This window comes from Rana temporaria, chromosome 8 (genome assembly GCF_905171775.1).
Source record: "Rana temporaria chromosome 8, aRanTem1.1, whole genome shotgun sequence".
Lineage (NCBI taxonomy): Eukaryota > Metazoa > Chordata > Amphibia > Anura > Ranidae > Rana > Rana temporaria.
Window position 1 is genome coordinate 182100775 of NC_053496.1, and position 16343 is coordinate 182117117.

Consider the following 16343-nt stretch of genomic DNA (forward strand, 5'->3'; position numbering starts at 1 on the left):
AAAAGAACTCAAAAATAATTCTATATGAGGACATTCTTCTGTGTCATCTCTTATAAATGACAGCAGTGTTTCCAGATGTTATATTTTATCATCTCTGGAATTTAGAATGAAGAACGGAAAGACATCAAAGTTGAGGATAAAGAAGAAGAAGAGAGGTTGGTGAGTGGAGATCAGCAGTCTATGGAGGAGGGTTGTCCTCTGTATTCCCGGGATTCCACACAGGAAGGTCAGAACTATAAAGAGAATGATCAGGTAAATGGGACTGGAGACAAAGAACTCGAAAATAGTTCTAAGAGAGAACATTCTTCTATGTAATCTCTTGTTCCTTTTCTATCATCTTCGGGGTTTAGGGTGAAGAACGGAAAGCCATCAAAGCTGAGCATAAAGAGGAAGAAGAAGAGAGGTTGGTGAGTGGAGATCAGCAGTCTATGGAGGAGGGGGAGATGATTATGGAAAGTAAACCGGAGGAATCTTCTCTACATATCAACACAAGTAAGTCATGAATAGAGAAACTATTCACATTATTATTTATTATATGAGTATAAAATATGTATTTACATTGTTAGGTTGAGACAAATTTCCCATCTCCAGCATGGATGGGCGAGCGGTCCAGGCCAAGCATGAGTTTGGCCCCCCGAACATCGCCCGTTCCGGTGTTCGCCGAACACCCAAATTTTCTGTGTGCTCGGCGGGATTTTTGCCCGCTGAACACACAGGGCCAGATCCACGTACATCGGCGCATATATAGGCCGGCGTAGCGCATCTCATTTCCGCTACGCCGGCTCAACTCGGAGAGGCAAGCACCGTATCCTCAAAGCATTTTTTTCCAACGTTGCGCCGGCGCAACGTAAATTCGTAGGCGTAAGCCGGCGTAATTCAAAGTAGGAAGGAAGTGGGCGTGTTCCATTTAAATGAACTGTGACCCCATGCAAATGAAGGGCCGAACGAACGGCGCATGCGCCGTGACGTTGACGTCTGTCCCGCACCCCTCTGCGCATGCTCACAACTCGGCCCGGCGTAGCCCCTGAGATATGCCCAGGGCATAAATACGCCCAGACATGCGCCCGTCGAGCGCAAAAGTACATCAGCTTCTTTCCCCCCCTGAAGCAAGGTACTTTTGTTTTCTGTTTGTTTTAGAGCCATGTCTGCTCCAGCTACTGAGAAGGACAAGAGGAAGAAGAATTTTATGGACCAGGAAAAGGATGTTATCATCAGGGCCATGTCCAGGTATGATGTGTACCTCCATGGTGCAGAGAGTGGCAACACCACTAAGGCCAGGAAGGCTCAGATCCTGTTGCAGATTGCGACAGAGGTCAATGCCCTGGGATACGAGGTCAGGTCCTCCAAGGACATCCAGAAAAAAATCAATGACCTGGTCCGAGGGAAGCTGGCCAGGATAAGGAGTCATGCCAGTGGCACTGGAGGGGGGACCAGCCTCTACTATGACGCTCACTCCTGATGAGCAGGTGGTTGCCCAGTGTCTCCACAGGCATCAAGTGGAGGGCTTTGACTCCATTGAGGATGCCTTGAGGACAGGTAAGTGTGTGTTTTATCTCCTATCAGGGGTGGAAGGGAACATGTGACAAGTGTGTGGCTCCACCAACATGTGAATGTTTTGTGTGATCCACAGATGTGCTGGAGGGAGCTGGGCCATCTGCTGCCGGTGGCCATTCCACACCATCCCCCGAACATCATTCCGAGTCTGACCCCCTGGGAAGCCATGAGTCATCGGTGGAGGGGAGTGGCCACACCTCTCCTCAGGAGGTGGTTGAGGAGGAGACGGTGAACAGTGACACTGATGTTTGCCTCTACTTCAGTGGTTCTCAAGCTTTCTAGTGCCGTGACCCCTTGATAACATTTCCCAAGTTGTGGGGACCAGTAAGGCCGGGTACTCACGACCAAACATGTACGATGAAAGCGGTCCGTCGGACCGTTTTCACCGTACATGCCTGCCAGAGGGCTTCTGTACGATGGTTGTACACACCATCGTACAGAAGTCCGCGCGTAAACAATACGCGGGGCGTGTCCGCGTTGTCGCCGCGACGATGACGCGGAGACGTGGGCGGGCCTGCCATTTAAAGGCTTCCACGCATGCGTCGAAGTCATTCGACGCATGCGAGGGACGGCGGGCGCCTGGACATGTACGGTAGGTCTGTACTGACGACCGTACATGTCCGAGCGGGTAGGATTCCAGCAGACGGTTTTAAAACACGTCCACGAATATTTGTCCGCTGGGAAAAGGCCCGGCGGGCAAATGTTTGCTGGAATTCGGCCCGCTCGCGCCTACACACGACCAAACATGTATGCTGAAACTGGTCCGCAGACCAGTTTCAGCATACATGTTTGGTCGTGTGTACGGGGCCTAACAGTAAAATGTATTTTGGCAGTGTGGGTTGTCAGCACCCAAGGCAAGTAATTTGTGCCCCTAACCCACGGACATTTAGAGCTCCCCGAGTGCCTACATTTTATGGTACATTTTAGGATGTAACCTAAAATGTGACCACTCTCTCTTTGTACCACTTTTTCTTTCCCTTTTCCCTCTCTCTATTCTATTTTTTCTCTTCCCTATCCCTCTCTTTAGCCTTTTTCTTGGTCTTTCTCTGCCTTTGTTCTTTGTTCCTCCCTTTGTTTTCCTCTCCCTTCCATGTATCCCCAGCCATGCCATAAACTGAGTGGGCAGCCGCAGGCTCCAGGCACAGCCGTGCTGGGCAGCCACAAAAAGGCTGGGAGAGTGGTGCGGGCTTCAAGAACAGCCCAGGATTCGTGACCCCTGGCAAATCATCATTTGACCCCCGAGGGGGTCCCGACCCCCAGGTTGAGAACCACTGCTCTACTTGGAGGAGTCTCCCCCTTTGGCCGGGCCCTCTCAGACCTCCACCTCCATCAGGGGAAAGCCCCTCAGGGTCCTCCCCCAACAGGTCTCCCCCCTTATAGACGGCCCCAAGCCTCTCCTGGCCCCAGGAAGGCTACCAGGAAGACTAGGGGGGGGGCCTGAGTTCCTCCCGGAACATCTCAAGAGGGAACAGACCCGCCATCTGGGTGAGGTTGCTGTCCAGATGCAGCGAGTGGCAGACAGCATGGCCTCCTCTGCCAACATCAATGACAGTATCCAGGATGTCAACGCCAACTGTGCTGCTATGGTCACCTGCCTGGGGGGATCAGCAGGCCTCGTGGCAGAGGCCGTACGGGACAATACTGCTGCCATCCAGGCGGAGGGGAGGCAGTCAAGGCTGCTGCAGGCCGAGACCAATGCGGTCCTCACCTGCATCGCCCTGGCGTTGGAGGGCAGGCAGCCAGCAAGGGAGAGACCAGGGGATGCTCCTCCTCCTCCTGATTCACCCCCCCCCACCTGATGCTCCCACCATGCAGTTAAGGAGCCGGGGCCGTGGCACCAGGCGCGGGCCACGACAGGGCAGATGAGTGCGTCTTTTTTTTGGCTGTTCAGGTTATGAGTTTTTTTTCTCTTTTATACATGCTCAGGTTATGAGTTTTTTTTGTAGACCCAGCACACGGTCAGTAGTGCAGGCTACAGTGTGACTGGTGTGTGAATGTGGGGGTGACTTACCTGCCAGTAAGGTGTGTCACCCTGGATCGTCGGGGAGAAGTTATCCCCACAGCCGTATGAATGGACAGCGACATAATTGGGGCCTTGGCGTGGCGTTGCTGCTCCCAAGTCCTGCATGGTGGACTTGGGCTAATCCAATGTGATGAGGATGTGGGGTGTGTGTGCTAGGGACCACAGTGGTGTGCATGCGTGCATTGTCCGTGTGCCATGATGAATGTGTCTGTTTAACGTGCAAAGAAACGTTCCACGAGGCATCTCCTGACTGCTCTTCCCTCAGAAGAGGGGGTAGCCTCGGTTAGGGGGGGATTGTGTAGTTCGGGGGTCAGGTCATCACATATGTCAAGCTCCAGGCCCTTTCTCACGGCAAAGTTGTGCAGCACGCAACATGCACCGATGATCTGGCACACAAAGTTTGGGGAATACAACAGGGTACCCCCGGCCTTTCCAGGCATCGGAAATGGGACTTCAGGAGGCAAAAGGTGCGTTCCACCACTCCACGGGTACGTGCGTGTGCTTCATTGTATCTTCTCTCTCCTGGGGTTTGGGGAGTCCGGAATGGAGACATGAGATGGGGTCCAAGTGCATATGCAGAGTCACCTGGAAGGGAAAAGACAGGAGGATGTTAGTCATGCATGTGCCCCTCGTGATGTCTGCATCGTGGGGGGGGACAGTCATGCCTGACACCCATGTCACCAACCAGCCAGCTGTCCCCATACACGTTCTGTTCAAAATCTGTGGAGATGGGGCTTTGGCGGTATACTGTATGTAGCTGTCGTGGCTGGCCCCGGGGTGTTTTGGCACGGACGTGCCATATGAGGCATTGGGCATCGGCTATCACCTGTACATTGATGGAATGCCAGTGCTTACGATTGCGGTATATGTGCTCTGTGTCACGAGGGGGAGGGGGGGGGGGGGCTGTAGTGCCACATGTGTGCAATCAATGGCCCCCACAGTGCGTGGGAATCTGGCAATACTGTAGAAATCGCGCATTGCCTTCTGTCGCAGATGCTCCTGGGAGGGTCTGATGATGTGGTGGGCCATGCGTCTAAGGCCGGGTACACACGGACAAACATGTATGGTGAAAGCGGTCCGTCGGACCGTTTTCACCATACATGTCTGCCAGAGGGCTTCTGTACGATGGTTGTACACACCATCGTACAGAAGTCCGCGCGTAAACAATACGCGGGGCGTGTCCGCGGTGTCGCCGCGTCGATGACGCGGTGTCGCCGCGACAATGACGCGGCGACGTGGGCGGCCCGCCTTTAAAATGCTTCCACGCATGCGTCGAAGTCATTCGACGCATGCGAGGGACGGCGGGCGCCTGGACATGTACGGTAGGTCTGTACTGACGACCGTACATGTCCGAGCGGGCAGGATTCCAGCGGACTGTTTTAAAACACGTCCAGGAATATTTGTCTGCTGGGAAAAGGCCCAGCGGGCAAATGTTTGCTGGAATTCGGCCCGCTCGCGCCCACACACGACCAAACATGTCTGCTGAAACTGGCCTGCGGGCCAGTTTCAGCAGACATGTTTGGTCGTGAGTATGGGGCCTGAGGATTGCGGGGACAACCTGGTGCACACATCTGCTCATGGAGGATTGTGACATCCCAGACACGACTCCACTTGTACGCTGGAATGATCCACTGGCAAGGAAATGCAGTGTTGCCAGGACCTTGACCAGTGGCTGCACTGCTTGTGAGCGGTGTGTCTGGCTGGTGAGGTCATCACGCAGGGCCGTGGCTAATTCCAGGATGGCATCAGGGCTGAATCTGAAGATGCGATACACCTCCGAATCCCCCATGCCAAAGACGTTTATGCGTGGTCGGTATATCCTCTCCCGTGCCCTCCTCCTACGCGCCTGTGAAGCCAGTAGTACAGTTATGACCATGGATGCCCCTGGCATGTTGGCATACAGATTGTTGTCCTGCAAGTGTGGTTGCTCACGCTCGTCCCTAACGGTGCTGCTGAAGCTGCTCTCCGGCTGACCTGAGCATGTCTGCTGCTGACTTACCCCTGTTTTATGAGGGGTAACTTTAGGCCGGACGTACAGCTTACGCGGGGCGCGCGTAGCCGGGCGCACGTACGTTCGTGGATCGCCGTATCTCCCTCATTTGCATATTTGAATAGGAAATCAATGGGAGCGCCAGATGCGTCCAGCGTATATATATGCGCCCACGCTGCGCCGCCGTAGGAAAGTTACATCGGTCGGAAGAAGCCTAGTTTCAGACGTATCTAGTTCTGTGGATACGGCGCATAGTTACGCCGGTGCATATATACACTTACGCCGCGCCTCTTGAGATACGCCGGCGTAAGTGCTTTGTGGATCTGGCCCACAACAAACAAGTTGTTAAGGAGCGGGAATCTGGCCACCGCGTCCTTAACAACGCAGGTCTCGTCAGCCACCCTTGCTCGGTGGATCAGGCAGACATACAGGCCTGTGCTCTTAGGGGGCGGGGGCCCCCTTTCCGGTCACGGCACTTTTTCGACCAGGGCAATGGGTGCGAGGCGGCGACTCGGTCGTCCATTCACACTTTTTCCACATTTTACAAGGTTGCTGTGAGTGCGTCTTCTGATGCTTCTTTCGGCCGCTGGGTTTTGCCGGCGGCTGTTTAACCACTTCCATACCGGGGGGCACTTATACACCTTCCCGCCCAGACCAATTTTTAGCTTTCAGCGCTGTTGCACTTTGAATGACAATTGCGCGGTCATGCTACACTGTACCCAAACTACATTTTTATAATTTTGTACCCACAAATAGAGCTTTCTTTTGGTGGTATTTGATCACCTCTGGGATTTTTATTTTCTGCAAAAAAAATTAAAAATGATCGAAAATTTAGAAAAAAAATGTTTTTTTTTGTTTCTCTTATAAAACATTGTAAATAAGTATGTTTTCTCCTTCACTGATGGGTACTGCACTGACGGGCACTGATGGGCACCGATGAGGACGGGCACGGAAAGGCGGCACGGATGGGCACTGATACGCGACATGGATGGGCACTGATAGGTGTCATGGATGGGCACTGATAGGTGACACGGATGGGCATAGATGGGCACTATTGTATGTGTTGTACTAATGGATGCTAATCAGTGCCAAACAATGCCTGCCAATCAGTGATGCCCATTGTGGGCACTGATTGGCATCCATTGCGGCACTGATTGGCATCCATTTTTTGTGTCCTCCTCATCCCTGGTGGTCTAGGGTGGCATCCTTTTTTTGTTTTATCCCTGGTGGTCTATATGGCCATCCCTGGTGGTCCAGTGGGCATCCTCGGGGGGGGGCTGTGCTACTAATCGATTAGCACAAACCCCCCCCTGTCACAGGAGCAGCCGATCGGCTCTCCTCTACGTGGGCATCCTCGGGGGGGGGGGGGCTGTGCTACTAATCGATTAGCACAAACCCCCCCTGTCACAGGAGCAGCCGATCGGCTCTCCTCTACTCGCGTCTGACAGACGTGAGTGAGGAAAAGCCGATTACCGGCTTTTCCTATTTACATCGTGATCAGCCGTGATTGGACAGGGCTGATCACGTGGTAAAGAGTCTCCGTGAGAGACACTTTACCTTGATCGGTGTTGCGGGGTGTCAGACTGACACCCTGCAACAACGATCGCCGCGATGCGCGCCCCCGGGGGCGCGCATCGGCTCAGAATCCTGAGGACGTCATATGACGTCCAGTCAGGATTCTACAACCACTTTGCCGACGTCAATCTGTCATTGGCGGGCGGCAAGTGGTTAAAGTTGCACCTCCTTCGTTGAGGAGCTCTGGTTGTTGTGGGGTGAAGTTAAATTGGTTTTACTGATGCTCTTCCCACCCCTCGTTTTCTGACACTGCTGGGGGACGTCCCACTTGTCAAGATTTAAGGAGCTGTGTCCGTCCATGGACGATAAGAGAAAATAGGATTTTTTGTACTAACCGTAAAATCCTTTTCTGAGTCCATGGACGGACACAGCACCCACCCCTACTTTTTAGGTTTGTACTGCTTTTTACGAACTGAGGCTGCATGCTGCAGTGAGGAGGAGGGTTCTGTCTGGAGGGGACCGCCCCCTGGGCGGGGCTGTTCAACTCTGTTAAAGTAACATGTATTTAATTATCTAACACAGTTCTGCCTAGTCCTCTCCTGTGAACAGGAACATAACCCATATGTCAAGATTTAAGAAGCTGTGTCCGTCCATGGACGTCGGAGAAAGGGATTTTACGGTGAGTACAAAAAATACTATTTTTTTTTCCCCGCAAAAAATTGGGTTTGAAAAACTGCTGCGCAAATACCGTGTGACATAAAAAAAAAACTGCCATTTTAATTCCTGGGGTCTCTGTTAAAAAAAAAAAATGATATATATTGGGGATCGGAGTTATAAGTAGTTTTCTAGCAAAAAACAAAGGGGGCGGGTCTTCAAGTGGGTAATAATTTTTGTCTTGCAGATGGACGCTTTGTTCGGAATCCGAACTTACCTCAAGATTTCAAGGCAGAAGATGATGACATCACACAATGTTCTCCAGGAGAAGATCCCATTATTCCAACCGCACACCACAGACCTTCCCATCTGGAGGGATCAATGGATCCTTCTAATCCTGAGGAACCTTCTGATAAATCCCATACTATGACATCGGATGTCCATCTATCCCATACTATGACATCAGATGTCCATCTAAGACCAATGGATCCTCCTAAACTTGAGGAATCTTCTGATGAATCCCATACTATGACCTCAGATGTCCATCTATCCCATACTATGACATCAGATGTCCATCTAAGACCAATGGATCCTCCTAAACTTGAGGAATCTTCTGATGAATCCCATACTATGACCTCAGATGACCATCTATCCCATACTATGACATCAGATGTCCATCTATCCCATACTATGACCTCAGATGACCATAAATCCCATACTATGACTTCAGATGACCATCTATCCCATACTATGACATCAGGTGACCATCTATCCTATACTATGACCTCAGATGACCATCTATCCCATACTATGACATCAGATGTCCATCTAAGATCAATGGATCCTCCTAAACTTGAGGAATTTTCTGATGAATCCCATACTATGACCTCAGATGACCATCTATCCCACACTATGACATCAGATGACCATAAATCCCATACTATGACTTCAGATGACCATCTATCCCATACTATGACCTCAGATGACCATCTATCCCATACTATGACCTCAGATGACCATAAATCCCACACTATGACCTCAGATGACCATAAATCCCACACTATGACCTCAGATGACCATAAATCCCATACTATGACCTCAGATGAACATCTAAGATCAATGGATCCTTCTAATGCCAAGGAGTCGTCCCCAGGTGACGGGGGTCACATGGGTGAGCGTCCCTTTTCATGTTCAGAGTGCGGGAAATGTTTCACTATACAAAATAACCTTTATAGACACCAGGCATTTCATACCGGCGAGCGTCCTTTTTCATGTGCAGAGTGCGGGAAATGTTTCACTACGCAAAGTAACCTTTTTAGACACCAGGCAATTCATACCGGTGAGCGTCCTTTTTTTTCATGTGCAGAGTGCGGGAATCGTTTCACTGCGAAGGGGAGCCTTCTTAGACACCAGGCAATTCATACCGGTGAGCGTCCTTTTTCATGTTCAGTGTGCGGGAAATGTTTTACCAACAAAGGAGGACTACGTATACACCAAGCAAGTCACTCGGATGAGCGTCCTCATTCATGTTCAGTGTGCGCCAAGTGTTTTACCGACAAAGGAAGACTACGTACACACCAAAGATGTCACACGGATGTGCGTCCTCATTCATGTACAGAGTGTGGGAAGTGTTTCAAAGATAAAAGAAAACTTCTTGTACACCAGAGAATTCACACAGGCGAGCGTCCTTTTTCATGTTCAGAGTGCGGGAAATCTTTCACTGTGAAAGAGCACCTTCTTATACACCAGAGAACACACACAGGGGAGCGTCCTTTTTCATGTTCAGAGTGCGGGAAATGTTTTATCGACAAAGGAAGACTACGTATACACAAAATAAGTCACGCGGATGAGAGCCCTCATTCATGTACAGAGTGCGGAAAGGGTTTCACTGAAAAAAAAAAACTTCTTATACACCAGAGAGTTCACACAGGGGAGCGTCCTTTTTTATGTTCAGAGTGCGGGAAATGTTTCCATGCGAAAGGGAGCCTTCTTAGGCACCAGAAAATACACACAGGGAATTATCCATTTTCATGTTCAGAGTGCTGGAAAAGTTTCGCTGATAAAGGAAGCCTTCTTCTACACCAGAGAGTACACACGGGGGAGCGTCCTTTTTCATGTTCGGTGTGCGGGAAATGTTTTGCTGACAAAAGAAGACTTCGCATACACCAAGAAAGTCACACGAGTGAGCGTCCTCATTCGTGTACAGAGTGCGGGAAGTGTTTCGCTGTGAAAGGGAGCCTCCTTGCACACAAGAAAAGACACACGGATCAGCGTCCCTTTTCATGTTCAGAGTGCGGGAAATGTTTCACTACGAAAACGGGCCTTCTTAGACACCAGACAATTCATACCGGTGAGCGTCCTTTTTCATGTTCAGTGTGCGGGAAATGCTTTCCTAGGGTTGACTACTTTCATTTACACCAAAAAATACACACAGGGGAGCGTCCTTTTTCATGTTCAGAGTGCGGGAAATGTTTTACTCACAAAGGAGGACTGCGTAAACACCAAAGAAGTCACACGGATGAGCGTCCTCATTCGTGTACAGAGTGCGGGAAGTGTTTCACTGATAAAGGAAAACTTCTTATACACCAGAGAGTTCACACAGGGGAGCATCCTTTTTCATGTTCAGTGTGCGGGAAATGCTTTCCTAGGGTTGACTACCTTCGTTTACACCAAAAAATGCACACAGGGGAGTGTCCTTTTTCATGTTCAGAGTGCGGGAGATGTTTTACTCACAAAGGAGGACTGCTTAAACACCAAAGAAGTCACACGGGTGAGCGTCCTCATTCGTGTACAGAGTGCGGGAAGTGTTTCACTGATAAAGGAAATCTTCTTAGACACCAGAGAATACACACAGGGGAGAGTCCTTTTTCATGTTCAGAGTGCGGGAAGTGTTTCACTGGCAAAGGAAATCTTCTTAGACACCAGAGAATACACACAGGGGAGAGTCCTTTTTCATGTTCAAATCCAGACTCCGCCCCTAGTTCTCTCCAGAAAGAGGACCGGTCACGGCCCATGCTATCGTAAGAGATGTTGTTCATCCTTTATGAAAACAATAAAGTTAATACAAAAAAAAGAAACCAACGACTGCCATTTCTTTTTCTATAGGGAGACCCATAAAATGTAACAAGGTCCCGCCCCCCTAGCTCGTGTTATAGTAGATCGAATCAGTGTTCTGCCTATTAAACGAGCCGGTCTAGGGGGGCGGGACCTTGTTCAATGTGTGTATGTGTGATCCATCAGGCAATGGTGAGTCAGTATCGATGATGGGCACAGTAAAGTTGCATTTGATGGGACACAGTGAGGCTGCATTTACGGGCACAGTGAGGCTGCATTCATAGGCAGTGAGGCTGAATTCATGGGAAGTAAGGCTGCATTCATGGGCACGGTGAGGCTGCATTCATGGGCACTGTGAGGCTGCATTCATAGGCACTGTGAGGCTGCATTCATAGGCACTGTGAGGCTGCATTTACGGGCACAGTGAGGCTCCATTCATAGGCAGTGTGGCTGCATTCATGGGCACAGTGAGGCTGCATTCATAGGCACAGTCAGGCTGCATTCATGGGCACAGTGAGGCTGCATTCATAGGCACAGTCAGGCTGCATTCATGGGCACAGTGAGGCTGCATTCATAGACAGTGAGGCTGCATTCATAGGCACTGTGAGGTGGAATTTACGGGCACAGTTAGGCTGCATTCATGGGCACAGTGAGGCTGCATTCATAGGCAGTGTGGCTGCATTCATGGGCACAGTGAGGCTGCATTCATGGACACAACGAGGCTGCATTCATAGGTAGTGAGGCTGCATTCATGGGCACAGTGAAGCTGCATTCATAGGCAGTGTGGCTGCATTCATGGGCATAGTGAGGCTGCATTCACAGGCACAGTGAGGCTGCATTCATGGACACAACGAGGCTGCATTCATAGGTAGTGAGGCTGCATTCATGGGCACAGTGAAGCTGCATTCATAGGCAATGAGGCTGCATTCACGGGCACAGTGAAGCTGCATTCATGGGCAGTAAGGCTGAATTCATGGGCAGTAAGGTTGCATTTATGGGCACAGTGAGGCTGCATTCATAGACAGTGAGGCTGCATTCATGGGCACAGGGAGGCTGCATTTATAGGCAGTGAGGCTGCTTTTACGGGCACAGTGAGGCTGCATTCATAGGCAGTGAGGCTGTATCAATGGGCACAGTGAGGCTGCATTCATAGACAGTGAGGCTGCTTTTATGGGCACAGTGAGGCTGCATTCATAGGCAATGAGGCTGCATTCATGGGCACAGTGTGGCTGCATTCATGGGCACAGTGAGGCTGCTTTCATGGGCACAGTGAGGCTGCATTCATGGGCAATGAGGCTGCATTCACAGGCACAGTGAGGCTGCATTCATGGGCAATGAGGCTGCTTTCATGGGCAATGAGGCTGCTTTCATGGGCACAGTGAGGCTGCATTCATAGGCACAGTTAAAATTACAAAAAGAAAGACTTTAGAGAAAAGAAGCTAGTAAATATACAGTAGGTATCTCACGCCTGCCCTCCGTACTGCAGGAGGTGACCGCTTCCCATTCACAGCTCGTTGGTTGCCATGGCCATATCTGGTCAATGCCATCAGCCAACATCCTCCCTCCTTGGTTTACATCCAGCTGTTGGCTGAGGAGTCCTTGCTCTCGGGGTTCTGGCCACCAACAAGCTCCGAGTTGGGCTCAGGTGGTTAGATTGTGTTGGATTTGGTTTCACAATCGATGAACTTCTTAAAAACCGTTTGGGTGCGTTCGTTGGGCGCCTCTGGGATTCAAACGCACGTTCACCAATCATAAAGGTAAAGGGGGAGGTTATGAATCTGGGCCTTCAAAAAAAAAACAAGCCTTTCCGGCTTACTGACAACCCTAGGCCTCGGACCCTGGCCGAAAACCTCTGGTCCTGAAGGACCCCTACCCTCGAAAACCTAGGCCCAGATTCTCGTATCCTAACTATAACTATGCGGGCGTAACGTATCTCGTTTACGTTACGCCGCCGCTAGTTTTACGGGCAAGTGCTTGATTCACAAAGCACTTGCCTGTAAAGTTGCGGCGGCGTAGCGTAAATCCTCCGGCGCAAGCCCGCCTAATTCAAATGATCCGGGTAGGGGGGGCGTGGATCATTTAAATTAGGCGCGTTCCCGCGCCGAACGTACTGCCCATGCGCCGTCCCTAAAATTTACCGACGTGCATTGCGCCAAATGACGTCGCAAGGACGTCATTGGTTTCCGACGTTAACGTAAATGGCGTCCAGCGCCATTCACGGACGACTTAGGCAAACGACGTAAATTTTCAAATTTCGACGCGGGAACGACGGCCATACTTAACATTGACTGCGCCCCATAGACCCAGGGGCAACTTTACGCGTCGCAAATCTTACGTAAAACGTCGTAACTTCACTGCGTCGGTCGGGCGTACGTTCGGGAATTCGCGTATTTTGCTAATTTGCATACTCGATCGGGGAAAACGACGGAGGCGACACCTAGCGGCGGGAAAAAAAATCGCATTTAAGATCCGACAGCGTAAGAGCCTTACGCCGGTCAGATCTAATGGATATCTATGCGTAACTGATTCTAAGAATCAGTCGCATAGATACGACGGCCCAGATTAGGACTTACGACGGCGCACATGGCGTTGCGCCGTCGTAAGCCCTTTCAGAATCTGGGCCCTAGTGTCCGTTCTCTATGCTTCACTCATAGACTCTCTTGGCCTGGTAGACTTTCCTACACGGGCAAGTGAGAAAAGGACTTGGGCACTGCCCTTGACCGACCAGGATTGGAACGACGTTTGGTTGGCCACCTCCAAGTGTTCACACAACTCTTTAGCCCAAGAAAAAGGTATATAAACGAGTCTGAAGCTGGTCTATGACCCCGATCACATATCCATATTTGTCCTCGCTACCTCCCCCCCCTCCCCCCCATTGCCCCACAGCCACTCGTACAGTTTTACATATCAATCTCGCCCGTAACCAATGGGAGGCTTTGTTGTTGGAGACTGGAGGAAGCTCAATATTGTCGGTGTCTGAGGGATGAAGAGTATCCCGTCTTGGGTAACGTTGGACGAAATAGTCCCCATTATTTGGGTCAGTGGAATGAATAGTGTCCCATCATTGGTGTCAGTGGAATGAATGAATGAATGAATGAAAAACTTATAAAGCGCGGCGCATGCGAACTGAGTCGCTTCTGGGCGCTAGTTGTTCGTGTCTCATGACATCAAAAGAGCAGAGTTTTGATCCGTCTTCTGAAAGTCAGGTGGTTTTCCTCCAACCGAATGCTGGTTGGTAAAGCGTTCCATAGTCTAGGACCCTGAAAAGCAAACCTTCTTTCTCCTTTGGACTTGTATTTGGTTTTTGGTACCCTGACCAGATTTTGGTCGGTGGATCGCAGAACGCGATTCGAATTGTGAGGTTCTATCTTGTCGCAAAGATATTGCGGAGCCTTCCCATGGATGCACTTATGTGTCAGGCAGAGTGCTTTAAATGCAATTCTGTCTTTTACTGGCAGCCAGTGAAGGGTTCTCAACGAAGGTGAGATTGATTCCCATTTTTTTTTTCCCAGTCACCAGTCTGGCGGCCGTTTTCTGAACGACTTGAAGACGAGCGATTTGGTACTTGGGGAGCCCGAGGTACAGGGCGTTAGCATAGTCCAGTCTGGAATTCACGATTGTTCCCACCACGACTGCTACGTCTTCTTTGGGGATAAATGGAATAAGTCTGCGTAGTAGGCGCAACAGATGGTGCGCTCCGCTGACTACTGACCCTATTTGTGCGTCCATTGTCATGAAGGTGTCGAAGATGACCCCGAGACTTTTGACTTTGGAGCTAGGGGTGATGATTTGGCCCAGAATGGGCGGGGGTGTCCAGGTTGTTGCCAGTTGACTCTTTCGGCTGGCGTGAAACATAAGGAGTTCTGTTTTGGAACTGTTGAGTTTAAGATAACTCTTAGTCATCCAGTTTTCTATCAAAGAGAGACATTTCTCTAAACTGGGATGATGATCCTTTTTGTTGCAGATGCGAAAATACAGTTGCGTATCGTCTGCATAAGAGTGATAGAGTAGTTCTTGGCTACTGATAATATCAAAGAGAGGGCGAAGATAGATGTTGAAAAGCACCGGTGATAGGGGGGATCCTTGGGGGACTCCACATGACACCGTGCGCTTTTCCGACGTGAAACAACCCAATTTAACTGTTTGTGAACGGTTTTCAAGAAAGGAAGAAAACCATGGTAAATCACCTTCTGCGACTTCTGCTACCTTGGCTAGTCGCATCAGTAACAGTTTGTGGTCTACTGTGTCAAAGGCTGCGCTTAGGTCCAGCAGAACCAGGAGACAAGATTCTCCTTCGTCTGCGGCCTCGAGGGCATCGTCCCATATTTTGAGTAAGGCCGTTTCTGTCCCGTGTCCGGGACGGAAGCCTGATTGTAATGGATCCAGTAGATTGTGGGTATCTAGATGCTGTTGCAGCTGTTGTACCACTACTTTCTCCATTATCTTGGAGAGAACATTTAGGCCTGTTATGGGACGGCGGTGAGTTGGGTCCTTGGGATCCAGGTTAGGTTTTTTCAAGATGGGCTGGATTGTGCCCTCTTTCAACAGGGATGGCACTGTGCCTTCCTTAAATGACTGGTTTATAAGCTGTGTGATGGGTGGTGCCAGGATGTCGGCACATTCCTTCAGCAGTTTGGTGGGGATGATATCATTGGGCGATGTGAATAGTGTCCCATCATTGGTGTCAGTGGAAAGAATAGTGGCCCATCATTGGTGTCAGTGGAAAGAATAGTGACCCATCATTGGTGTCAGTGGGGGGAATAGTGTCCCATCATTGGTGTCAGTGGAAAGAATAGTGGCCCATCATTGGTGTCAGTGGAAAGAATAGTGACCCGTCATTGGTGTCAGTGGAAAGAATAGTGACCCGTCATTGGTGTCAGTAGGAGGAATAGTGTCCCATCATTGGTGTCAGTGGGAGGAATAGTGACCCATCATTGGTGTCAGTGGAAAGAATAGTGGCCCATCATTGGTGTCAGTGGAAAGAATAGTGACCCGTCATTGGTGTCAGTAGGAGGAATAGTGTCCCATCATTGGTGTCAGTGGGAGGAATAGTGACTCATCATTGGTGTCAGTGGGAGGAATAGTGACTCATCATTGGTGTCAGTGGGAGGAATAGTGACCCATCATTGGTGTCAGTGGGGGGGAATAGTGTCCCATCATTGGTGTCAGTGGAAAGAATAGTGGCCCATCATTGGTGTCAGTGGGAGGAATAGTGACCCGTCATTGGTGTCAGTGGGAGGAATAGTGCCCTATCATTGGTGTCAGTGGAAAGAATAGTGGCCCATCATTGGTGTCAGTGGAAAGAATAGTGACCCGTCATTGGTGTCAGTAGGAGGAATAGTGTCCCATCATTGGTGTCAGTGGGAGGAATAGTGACCCATCATTGGTGTCAGTGGGAGGAATAGTGACCCATCATTGGTGTCAGTGGGGGGGAATAGTGTCCCATCATTGGTGTCAGTGGAAAGAATAGTGGCCCATCATTGGTGTCAGTGGGATGAATAGTGACCCATCATTGGTGTCAGTGGGAAGAATAGCGACCCATCATTGGTGTCA

General features: G+C 50.2%; 4 protein-coding genes across 4 annotated transcripts in view; 3 read left to right on the forward strand and 1 right to left on the reverse strand.

The window, feature by feature from the left end:
- LOC120910202 (gastrula zinc finger protein XlCGF26.1-like) overlaps positions 1-16343 on the reverse strand; it is a 1148070-nt gene that overhangs the window by 783911 nt on the left and 347816 nt on the right. The window lies entirely within an intron of this gene.
- The window catches only part of LOC120909981 (zinc finger protein 605-like), a 37712-nt gene that overhangs the window by 13478 nt on the left and 7891 nt on the right, over positions 1-16343 (forward strand). The gene's annotated exons all lie outside the window — the stretch shown is intronic.
- Positions 1-16343, forward strand: part of LOC120909809 (zinc finger protein 418-like) — a 46947-nt gene that overhangs the window by 8965 nt on the left and 21639 nt on the right. The window lies entirely within an intron of this gene.
- On the forward strand, positions 155-10814 carry LOC120909980 (zinc finger protein 585A-like). The gene is made up of 3 exons (XM_040321784.1): positions 155-252; positions 351-492; positions 7984-10814. Exons 1-3 carry the CDS (start codon positions 181-183, stop codon positions 10758-10760), a joined length of 2991 nt encoding a protein of 996 aa, XP_040177718.1. The 5' UTR covers positions 155-180; the 3' UTR covers positions 10761-10814.